The sequence below is a fragment of the Hemicordylus capensis genome, chromosome 10 (assembly GCF_027244095.1).
Source record: "Hemicordylus capensis ecotype Gifberg chromosome 10, rHemCap1.1.pri, whole genome shotgun sequence".
NCBI classification, from domain to species: domain Eukaryota; kingdom Metazoa; phylum Chordata; class Lepidosauria; order Squamata; family Cordylidae; genus Hemicordylus; species Hemicordylus capensis.
The window spans coordinates 15,276,868-15,289,335 of NC_069666.1; the positions used below are offsets into that span (position 1 = coordinate 15,276,868).

Consider the following 12,468-nt stretch of genomic DNA (forward strand, 5'->3'; position numbering starts at 1 on the left):
GTATTCTTGCATCATGAGCAGGGCTTATAGGCAGAAAGCCTGCACGTGTCTTATATAGCCATGCCCACTTTGAGTTTAAAGTCCTGTCAATGCAATAATGTGGTAGTGTAGGCAGGGCTGCAGTCAGAATTTGGGAGACAAACATTTTTTGGGAGCTGAGTAAAAGGGGGTGAACACGCTTTAGACTTGTAGGATCTACTTTGATTTTTCTCAAGTTCCACCAACCAGAGCCAGGTGCAGAATGGTGGCTCAGAGAACAAGGTCAGTTACCTATTTTATTTCATTCATTACATTTTAATCCCAACCTTCTTCCAGAACAGTGCACGTGGTTCTCCCCCCTGCCTCCACTTTAGCATCATAGCAGCCCTAAGGTAACTCAATGTTACTGCGCTTGCTAACACTAGCATACAATACCCATATGTGTGTGTGTATGCTCCTAGACCAAGCTCTTCGCTGTCCTCAAATAGCTTCACTATGCTTCCTTTCTCAGTGTTATAAAAAAAAAATTAAAACACATCTTTTAAAAGAGGTGTTTTATGGTTTATCTGCTGCTTATATCTGGTAGGTTCTTTTTAGTTTTTTAGCTTGTTAAATAACTTTTAATTTGAAACTGTTAAAAAAATTGTAATTTTAAATATTTTAGTCTGATCTCTTAACTTGTTTAACTTAACTTGTTTGATTTCATTAGTCTTATTTTACATTGTATCTATTTTATTAATGTTTTGAGCCGCCCCAAGCAGTTGTTATACTGGAGGGGTGGAGTATAAATATTTTAAATAAATAAATAGACTGACTTGAGGGAATCTAGCTCAAAATCAAATCTGCAAGTGTGAAGAACAAAGGGACCAGAACCTGAACACAGGCAAGTGTTAGGGTACCCCAGAGGAGGAACAGACTCAGAGACGTGCCTTTTTGAAACAAAGAAATCAAATTTATTTGTAAAGCAATGGCACAATGTAAACTGTATTTGGCAACCTTGATGCTATCCAGTTTTGCACAGGGAGTGAAGGCAGCTCCCTTTGCATTCATGTCATTATAATACAATATACACAGTCATACTTGGGATGCATTGTAAAAGTTAAATGTAATGTTTCCTGGCAGTCAGCTGGCAAGTGTTGGTATCTGTATACTCCTTCATAGGAAATTGCTTTCTGGAAATGTTTCATTTTATTATATGTTAAATATAATAGCAGCAGTCCTGGTCTCCTGCATGCGTAGTGGATACCTACAGAGAATCTAAGACCACCTCATTAAATTTATTCTTTGACATCCTGGCTTTTTGGGGGAGAAAACAAGACAGGTCATTTGTTGCCCAAACCTCGGCTTTGTGCAGGAGGATGAATCATGCATATGTTAATAGGTAGGTCACAGTGAGCGGTGAGGAAATAATTCCCTCAAAAAAATGTAGGCTGAATTGATGCATAAATCAGCAGAATAGAGTTGGTTTTCTTGTGTCAGCCCAGCAGCATTTTGAATAACTATGTTCTGTATTGGTGCAACCATAGTTAGAAATGGTTTGGACCATTTAGAATTGAATTGAATAATTTCCCAACATTGCATTTTTTGGGGGAAAGATGTTGATCAATCTTCTTGACTGACAAGATTTGTTTTGGGCTATTCTGATAAGGTAATGGTGGGAGGGGATTGGTTAGCCAGATCCCTACGTCTTAAGTGACCTGATGATTAGTTCCCATTTTCCCATTCCAACATCAAGCAGGTGTTGCCTTCCCCTCTGCTTCTCCCTTACCTTCTCCACTTCTCTCCTAACTGTCTGAAATGTTTAGTTCTGAAAGGGAATTGTATACCTGGGAATCCAGACATGATCCTCAAATCTCATAACTTTATAGTTGGAATGGGACTGTGGAGTTCTTCTAGTTCATCCCCCTGCCCAGTGCAGGAATCTACTACCTCATCCCTATAGAATCATAGAATTTAAATAAGATTTTAAATGGCTCCCTGAAAGCAGACCTGCATAACTGCAGCCCTCCATTTGGACTGAAATTTCCATCATCCCCAGCCACAGTGGCTGATAGTCAGGATGATGAGAGTTGTAGACCAACATATACAGGTGGGCCAAAAGTGGGCTAAAGGGCTTGTTCATCTGTAGAACTGAGATGCTGATTTGAATTCAGGTTGAGAGCATAAAGAGCTTTGGAAAATACTTCTGATTTCTCATAGCTTCAATGATCAGAAAGTCAGGCCTCTAGCTGATCTGATCTGATATTTATCAGCAGATAAATATCTACATGCAGGCACACAAGTTTTAATTCTACTTTCAAGTGATGGAGTAATAAAGGAAGAATTGCATCTTACTAATCAATCAACAATTACCAAGGGAATTAGAGCATTGAATTAAGTTGGTCATGTTTAGATAGATCCTTTATTATGGTCGTCGACCAGATAAACAATAATCAGAGTTGCTTTTATTGAAACTTCTTAGGTCAAGAGACTAATTTACGTGTGTTCTCTGTAAATGTAATCAGTTATGTTGAGAACTTTTAGCCGAGGGTACCCCTAACCATGTGGTACTTCAAAGTCTTATGGAGGGTTGGCTGAGTCTTCCTGCCTCTCTTACTGCCACACCATGCTGTTGGCTCCCAGTCAGAGATTTGCCTTGTAAACCAAGACAACCAATCTTCTGAGATGCGTTATCTCTAGGAGGGAAGGAGAAGAGGGTAGGAGTGTCAGACAGAATACTCCCCTCCCCATGACTAGATGGCTACATGCTCAGTTTCAGCCCACCAGTTCCTTGGCCTGACTGACATGCTCAGTAGTGAGAGAAATTTGGTCACGGAGAATCAGCCAGCATTTCCTTTGCTGCTTAGCCAGTCAGTCTGAGGGGAGTGGTGGGCCGCTGAGGGTGGGCCGAGTCTGAGCACCTAACCAGCCATTCATAAGGGGAGGAGGAGAAGGCAGCAGGATTGGACCAGAGGTATGCTGTGGAGCCCTGGCCATGAGATTCTAGAGTGTGGGAGAAGCAAGCAAGCACAGGTTTACTTTTGTTTGCCTAATTCCACGACAGATTGACTTCATGTTTTCTTGTCATCAACTTTGATAAGATTTACCTGTGGGTGTCATAGTCCAGTAGCTTACATGTTGTTCTTACTACCAACTTTGGCAAGATTTATTTTGGGATATATGTGTCACACTTCTTGGTAAACTTGTCCCTTTAATTCCAGTGGGACTACTCATGAATAACTTACTCTGCAGGTGAGCCAGTGACTGCAGTAGTTTGTCCATAATTGTGACATTTAGGTCTGTGTATGAGCCACCTAATGGCGCAGCAAGGAAGTAACCTGCTTAGAGAGCAGGAAGCTGTTGATTCAAATCCCCGCTGGTGTGTTTCCCAGAATATGGGAAACTCCTATATCAGGCAGCAGCGATATAGGAAGGTGCTGAAAGGCATTTCATACTGCGCGGGAGATGGCAGTGGTAAACTCCTCCTGTATTCTACCAAGAAAACCACATGGCTCTGTGGTCACCAAGAGCCGACACAGACTCAACAGCACAACCAACCAAGATCTGTGTACAATATGAACATTCTCATACTACAAATTGATTGTATTAGGATTTTAGATTGAGAAAATCCTGGAAATTCTGTCTGATTTGGTTCATTACATTTCTTTCCCAATTGTCTCTAAAAAGCTTGGTGTACATGAGGTTCCAAGGTAGTTCTCCATCTAGGTGCTAGCTAGGCCCATACTTTCTTAATGTCAGATGTAAATAAATCCAATACTTCCAGGCCAGTTTCTCACTGCCACTTTATTTGATGGCCTTGACATATCAACCTGTTGTACAGATTTCATACAATACCAAAAGGCAGAGCTGTATACTATAACAGCTGTTTGTCCTAGGAACAAGATAGAGGAAGGTCTGGACTTCTACAAAAAAACTTTTCTCTTATGGTTTATAGCTGCATTTTGCATCATACCCTCTTTATGAAAACCAGACTATGGTACTTGTCCTGATGCTAGGAAGGGGCAGCATGATGATTTCCTCCATCACTGAGTGCCTCTAAGACTCTTACTGTGTTGTAGTATTTCTTACTGCTCTTAGAACTAAATATGGATGTGTCCTTTTAATCAAGATGTTGTGTTCATTCCTGTGGTGTTTTTTTTTAATAGAAGGTATACAAAGTTAGATCTTTGTGTTTGAGAGAGGTGGTCATGGAACACCTGCTTGTTCACACATCCAGGCCCAAAGTAGTAATTTTTATTTCTCATTAAAAATTGGTTTGCAAGTGTGTAGTTTTGTGCAATTTCACATCTAAAACACAAACCAATTTTTGGTTTTGGAAACCTTTTGTTCCTGAAACATCCAGTCTCTAAATTTTTCTTTTCCTATTGTAGTGCTGCTGCTGTGATAACCTATTCACCCGTTCTAAAAATGGCTTGCCGTTACTAATGGGAAGACGTCCAATATGAGTGGAAGTGATGTTGGGGGAAGAAGACGCTTTGAGGACAACGAACACACACTACACATCTATCCTGGTAACATTGCTGAAGGGACCATCTACTGTCCTGTTATTGCTCGAAAAACTTCCACTGCTGCTGAGGTGATAGACTCTCTCATCAACAAACTTCAGCTGGACAAAACAAAATGCTACGTCTTGGCAGAGGTGAAGGAGTTTGGTGGGGAAGAATGGATCCTCAACCCCACAGATTGCCCTGTCCAACGCATGATGTTGTGGCCCCGTATGGCCCTGGAGAACCGCTTGAGTGGGGAGGACTATCGTTTTCTTTTACGGGAAAAGAATCTAGATGGGTCCATACATTATGCCAGCCTTCAGTCCTGGCTGAGGGTAACGGAAGAGCGACGCAGGATGGTGGAGCGTGGCTTCCTTCCTCAACCACAATACAAGGACTATGACGACTTGTGTGCTTTACCAGACTTAAATGAGCGAACACTCTTAGAAAATCTTAGAAATCGCTTTAAACAAGAAAAGATTTACACATATGTTGGGAGCATACTAATAGTTATTAACCCATTCAAATTTCTTCCCATTTACAACCCAAAGTATGTCAAAATGTATGATAACCACCAACTTGGGAAGCTGGAGCCCCACATTTATGCAGTAGCTGATGTAGCGTACCATGCGATGCTTCAGCGTCGGAAGAACCAGTGCATTGTCATTTCTGGAGAAAGTGGGTCTGGGAAAACACAGAGCACAAACTTCCTGATTCATCACCTTACTGCTCTTAGCCAGAAGGGATTTGCTAGTGGAGTAGAACAAATCATTCTTGGAGCTGGACCAGTACTCGAGGTAGGATGAAAATCATGATGTAGCTATTTTTCTGTGTGTGATAAAGCAGTTTTGGTTTTTTTTTTGTGATCATCATCTGCTGATGGTAGATAGTGCTAAGCAAGGCTTTTCTACTTTCGTAATGACTTCTGGGAAGAAATGCATGTGGAAAATATTGCATTGGAATTGAAAATCTATGTGATGTTATACTATGAGCTGGCAGCTTTGTATCATAAGGCTCTCAAATCTTTCTAGGACAATCCTTATTCAGTTTTCCTGTAAAGGAAAATATGGCATTGAAATTGGCCTAGTTTGTTTAGAAATCTATAATTACCTTACATTTCATTAGTCTTTTAGTAAATTCTGTTTACCTTAAGTAAATAAAGAATTTTAATTTCTAGAGGTTGGAAGTGAAGCTTTTTGCAGCTGTTTGCAGGCACCAACACAAATGCTGCTGCTTTTGGTTATATTAATGATGTTTTGATTTGCGCTGTGCATGTGGGTTTTTTTTTTCATCATCAGGTTTTTATTGTAGTGTTGCTTTGATGTTTTGTTGTGGTGTTAACTGCTTTGGGTTTCTCAAGGGGAGAAGTGGGGTAGAAATTTCAGTATAAATATATGGGCTTGTAGCTTACATCATTAGGGTTTTATCAAAATAATATTTTTACAAAAGCACTGGCAGGGTTTTTAAATAGCAAGACCGGTAGAGTTTTCATAGACTGGGAGAAATTTGGTTTGGAGCAGTGGCTGTCAAACTGGAGTGCCTCCCCTTTTGGGAGGTATGTTTTAGGGAAGGAAACGTGATTCTACAATATTTGTATGCAAGGATCTATCTATAGAATGGGTGAATGTACCCAACACTTTCACAGATCTTTGCATGCAATTGAATATCTTGTGGAATGATATTGAACAGACTGTTGGTGTTGGGATGAGGATGGGAAGTCACTAGTTTGTATGTGTCAGACAGACTAGGTTTCAGGATAAATCTGTATGAGGCAGAGACCTATTAAACGCTTGGGTCTCTTAGCAACTTGAAATGAGCATATCTAAATGTGTCTGATCCCCAGCAATTGCCTTCATTTTGGTAACATTTCTTGTTTTCATGATTAAAGCTTAGTGCAGGAACACAACTGGATTTGGGGAACAGGTCTCAGATCTGCAAACATCTTTTCCCTCTCATGCTTCAGTTTCTTTCCTTCCAGGCTTTAGTGTTGCATGCAACTGTTGCCAACCAGGTATACCCCTAAACTAAAGTGGGACATAGGAACATAGGAAGCTGCCATATACTGAGTGAGACCATTGGTCTATCTAGCTCAGTATTGTCTTCCCAGACTGGCAGCGGCTTCTCCAAGGTTGCAGGCAGGAATCTCTCTCAGCCCTATCTTGGAGAAGCCAGGGAGGGAACTTGAAACCTTCTGCTCTTCCCAGAGCGGCTTCATCCCCTGAGGGGAATATCTCGAAGTGCTCACACATCAAGTCTCACATTCAGATGCAAGCAGGGCAGACCCTGCTTTGCTATGGGGACAAGTCATGCTTACTACCACAAGACCAGCTCTCCTCTCCATGGGGGAGGACAATATGGGGGAAATGAAAGAGTATGCATGATCTAGTGGATCTCATGATCCCAGTTGATTTTGTAACTGTACTTGGCCTAAACATTGGTACCAAATTCAATTTAGAGGTATTCTGGTATATATGTATGCATACATACCAGGTATGAGGTATGTATGAATAGAGGTATTTTGGTATGTATGCATATACAGGTGAACCCCGTTATCCCCGTTTTTCACACAGCACATAATTAGTCTATGGAATTCCTTGCCATGGGATGTGGTGATGGCCACCAGCTTGGATGGCTTTAAAAGGGGCTTAGACAGATTCATGGTGGATAGGTCTATCAATGGCTACTAGTCTGGTGGCTGTGGGCCATTTCCAGCCTCAGAGGCACGGTGCCTCTCAATATGGGAGCAACAGCAGGAGAGAGGGCATGCACATACCTCTTGCCTGTGGGCTCCCCAGAAGCATCTGGTGGGTCACTGTGTGAAACGGGATGCTGGACTAGATGTGCCTGATCCAGCAGGGCTGTTATTATGTTCTTAAGAGCTCTATGGGGAAAGCACTGGGGAGGGCTACACTCCCCAGCACATTGTGCATGCCTTCCAAGATGGTGCAGGGGCTCCAGAGGGCTCTATATCCCTTAAAGAAGACCCCACACCTGGTTCTGGGCAAAGTACAACATGGTACAGTGAGAATGGTCGTCTCTGCATTATACCGGAGGACTGTGCAGAGTTTTCAGCTTTAGTTGAAACTTAACACAGGCCCTATAAACAATTAGTCAGGGAGCCACACTTGGGGTTGATAGGGTCAACCTCAATGTTGCCACTGGTCCAAAGTTCTTACAATGAAGAACACTGAGCAGTGTGGTTATTGCTAAAGCCTTGAATGTCCCGAGGCATAGCAGACTCAAATGTTACACATTACAAAAGTTGTGCAATGTTGACATGTGCATCATTACATAGTATTTGTGTGTATGTTGTACACAATTCCTTATAAATCTTAACTCAGTTGTCAATGAGAAATCTTCATGAGGATAAAGATTTCATCATATGTTGAAGAGCTACTTCCTCATGTCTTGAAGTCAACCAAGATCACCTGCTTAGCTAGTCTTGCAGGATTCAAGCTCAGGCAAGAATCCAGGTAAGATTCAATCTCAGGCTATTTTCCCCCTGATCCCGAATTAGTCAAAGTATCCACTCTTATTTACATTTTTAGCCTTATTTCTCTGGAAAGAAATGCTTCTTTCCCTCAGGCTACAAGATGTTTGACAGTCAAATTGTGCAGAATAACTTGGTTTTTCCTTCATGTGAATGTATCATTTCCATAAAGTTTCTCTCTGAAGACATATTTGGATATATAAGGAGCAGAAGGATTTCCATGTGCCAAATTATAGTACTGCCAAGAGAGATCTGTATTTGTCATTGGGCTATCCTGGCACTGTTCTTCATTTGCATCAAGGCCCCCAACTTTCAAGGCCAACTTCTGATAGGGCTTTTAAAAAGCAGATTATTCCAGCTCCCCCGACATACAGAATATAATTTCCTTTATTACCACTTGAAGCCCATTTAGTTGTGTTAGACTAAAGGTAAAGTGTGCTGTCAAGTTGATTTTGACTCCTGGTGCCCACAGAGCCCTGTGGTTTTCTTTGGTAGAATACAGGAGGGGTTTACCATTGCTGCCTCCTGTGCAGTATGAGATGACTTCTTTCAGCATCTTCATATATCGCTGCTGCCTGATATAGTATCAGCGGGGATTCGAACCGGCAACCTTCTTGTTATTCAAGCATTTCCCTGCTGCGGCACTTAAGGTGGTCTTTGTGTTAGACTACAATGGTGGTAATCTGGAGGAAATAGTCAAAGGCCAATTTGGATCTTGGAAATATTTTAGCAGTCTAGAGGTGTAAGAGCTTGAATATATTTTGAAGCAAAATTCCTCCGACATCTGTACTTAATTATTTCCCTCCTCTATTCTCAGTCAGTCATAACTGAAAATGAGCTTCCCCTTCTCCACTTCCGTTGCCATCCCTTTGCTCAGTGCTTGATTCCTGTTTGTGACGGCTATTTTCTTGCACAGTCATAACACCAGTCTTAACACACACACACACACACACACACACACACACACACACACACACAGAGCAAGCCTGATATTTGCCATATACCCGATTTCCCCATCAATTTCTTTTACCATCTGCCTGGTCCCATCACCCCAACCAGCTGCTGGCTTTCTTTCCTAAGTCCTACTTTACAGTCCTCATCTGCTCACATTTAAAATGAAATTGCTCGTGATGGGACTTGCCCTTTCTTTCACCCAGGCTCCAGCTGTGCTGATTCTGGGGCCAGTTTTGCTTGTCAGTGCTGCGTGGTTCAGCATCTTATGCTTTTCCATTTGTCTAGGGATTTAGGGAAATCTCTGTGCTATCAAAATAAAGATGAAAATATAGTGTCTCTGGTGTCGGGTAGGCAGCATCTGTTTCAGTCAGTTCCAGCTATTTATGGCAAAGCAATGGACTTTCTCCAACACTCTTTTATATTTAGATTGATTAAACCAAGTGTCCCAAAAAAGAAAACAGTCATTCAGTCTTGGGTAAAACAATGTGCATTCAACAAGCAATCATTGTGACAACTGCCATTTGTGATCTGCCAAATACAATAAACCCTCTTTGAGGAGATTCAGTCTTTCACTGCATGAATCAGCGGGATTAACATCTGAAATTCCTGGGACTGCAGATTTAGAGGCAGAAAGTTAAATATTCCTCCCACTAATTAAAGATTTTCAGAATGTCACAGAAATTCTGTGTATCACACCAATGTACCAATGCACCAATTAGTTAATGTGCAGCAGCTACTTTAAACTGAATTAAAAAGTCTATTTTTTAGTGGTGTTAGCTTTTGAACCGTCCAGCTCTTCAAACCTGAAATCACCAAATATAAGATCAAGCTGTAAGCGCAGTAGTAATCCAAGTCTTAGGAGATGTGAGGCCAAATAGAAAACCAGTGCAAAACAGGCAAACATTCTTCCATATGTTCATAAGATTAATTAGCTAGTTAATTAAAATAGAGTCCAAATATTTAAGCACACAATTGTGGCATCAAGAAAAATCAAATGAGCACATGCAAGCTGGTGAGCTATTTCTTTTGGAGCATCATCATGACTTTTGCCAAGGCAGCAGACTTGCAAAGCAATTGGTACCAGAGTTTGCATATCTAGGGTCCAGAGAACCAGGTGACAGTGGTCTCTATCCTGTAGTTTTGTTACAACTTGGATGCCAAAAAGAGCCTCTTTCCAGTCAGAGGCACAGCTCAAAAGTCCCATGTGGTTCAGAGACTTGGCTAGTCCAAAAAAATGGAACCCTGAGCTATTCCCCACAGTGAATCATCCCGAGCTCCAAAACCATTCAGAGATTTCTTCAGTGAACTGGAATTGAAACCAAATCTAAAATATCTTGGTTGCCATGAACTTGCACTGGAACTGAACCCCTAAATAAAGTGGTAACTGGTTCAAATAATCAGGCACTTGGGATATTCATTTGGGAAGTCATAAGGCTCTTTTCTGATACAGCTATATTTATAAAAACTGTACTTCCTCATGAGCTACCTGAAATGGAGGAGAAGCTGGAGAGATTGGTAGGCAAGCCTAGGACTGGTACTCTTTCTGGTGCTTAAGTAGAATCTTGCCCATCCACAGGCTGTTGTCCAGCAGCAAGGTCTCAGCATGGATGATTCTTAAATTGAGGCTGAAACGTCTCTTGTTTCCTTGGCACTGCAGTTTCTCCTTGCTTCCATCTTACCATTCATCCTATACCTGGTATTTGTCTTTTATTCTATTCTGTGGACCTTTTGCTTGCAAACACTACTTTTACAAAAATTTAAAAATAAAAACTCAAATATTTACAAACAAAAGATTGTTTTTCAAGTGAAATAGTTGTATTCATTTTATTTGTGGTTACATTGCAAGCAAGAGTTCATATTATTCTGCATGAAAGGTATTTAAACTAATTTCAAAACCAGTTCAAAGTGTCTAAACCAGTTACCAAACCACTTTTTAAATTTAGTGTCTGAAGTGGAGTATTAAAAAAATACTGATGAACCTGAACAGTATCCAAATGGTTAACTGTTCAACTCCCTGAAGATAATCCATGCTTGACAACAGCAAGTAACTTTTAACCCATGTAGCTTCCTGAACCAGTGCTGACCCAAGTCCTATGGTCGGGTGGGTAGTAAAATGTTACCTCTGAAGCTAAAACTGAACTAAACAGTAACTTAAACTACTGTACTTTTCCTTGGATTAAGTAGATGACAGAATTGAAGAGATAAGAGAAGGCAAGGAGGATGCAGAGACTGTCTCACTCAAGCTTTTTGAATGTAAAAGTAGTTTAGATTCCTCTCCTTTTTAATTCCTCCAGTTTCCCTGAAGCAAAGTTCTTTGAGATACACACCCTCTCTTGACTCAAAGAAAATTGTTTTGCCCTGGCCCTGAAGAAGTAGGACACGGGTTCTACACTTGGACAAGAGAAAAATACAACAAAATCATAACTGTAATACCTTAATGCAACTGTAGATTGATTAGTGCATGTGTTTTCTGAGAGCAGCGCAAGAAGTTGTCTTGTATCACATCAGACCATTGATCCATCTTGAACCTGGGACCTTCTCAATGCAAAGCAGATGCTATACCCCCAGCCCCTAGCATCCAGATGAGTTAGTCATGACTAAGCACTGTTGAACTCAGTGAAACAAATTAGTCATGACTATTGAGCTAATTTCAATGGGATTTAATCATGACTCCTTAGAGCTAGATGCTGCTTTCAATCTCTAAATCATAAAACTTGAGCATTTAGTTTAGAATACTTTGAATTTGCTTTATCCTAAATATGCTGCCAGATTACCTGCCTGTTATGCTGGTGCAATAACATGGAGTCTGGTGTTTCAGGCAGAGTGCCTCATCCACAATGCTTGGCTCTGTACTGCAAGTCTCAGAAAGGGTTAATGCTGGGAATGTTGAGTACAGCTGTGTTTGTGTTCTGGGGTCCCTTTCATGTTATCATACAAAGCCTGCCAGAGCTGTCGCACAAAGGAAATTATTTTTGGGGTCTGGCATGTTGTCACTTGTCATGTTTTTTCCCCAATGGTTATGCATTTTCTAGGGTGATGGTGGGGAGGGTTTTGTGGGATGGGGAAGGGAGGGAGGGGTCAATAAACTTCCCTTTTCATGTGCGTTTTACTGTTGCCAAATATTGCTTTTGGTATTTTGGATTGCTTGGTCATAGATAAGCTGGCCTGAATTTTAGCTAATAGTTTACTGCAGTGAACAAATGAAAGTTGCAATATATAGACTTAAGATGTCAAATGGTTAAGGACCAGGCTTGGTTCCCCAGCAGATGACTTGCCATTGCAACCATAATAAAGAAGCATTTTTAAACATTTCTACAATCTTTTCTAGGAGGAATTTCTCCCTTACAAATTAGACTCATGGACCTTGTATAATACTCTTGATTTCGGATAAAAGGCTCTGATCTGTACTTTCCATGTGCTACCACCTGCAATTTTCACTTATAAGGCTTATTCACTTACAATGATATCTTTTTTATTAATTGAGTTTTAATTCTTTTCCAAATCCAAAAGCCCTGCCATCTGCTTTTCATGAGATTGCTAACTGTGGGGCACCAAACT

The 12,468-nt window shown here is 40.9% G+C and overlaps 1 protein-coding gene across 10 annotated transcripts in view; it reads left to right on the top strand.

Moving 5' to 3' along the window:
* Nucleotides 1–12,468, top strand: part of MYO9A (myosin IXA) — a 168,766-nt gene that overhangs the window by 31,723 nt on the left and 124,575 nt on the right. For all 10 annotated transcript variants that reach the window (XM_053271838.1, XM_053271840.1, XM_053271841.1 and 7 more), the window contains exon 2: nt 4,350–5,263. In XM_053271838.1, the coding sequence (XP_053127813.1) occupies nt 4,421–5,263 (843 nt within the window). In that variant the 5' untranslated portion in view covers nt 4,350–4,420. The remainder of the gene's footprint in view (nt 1–4,349; nt 5,264–12,468) is intronic.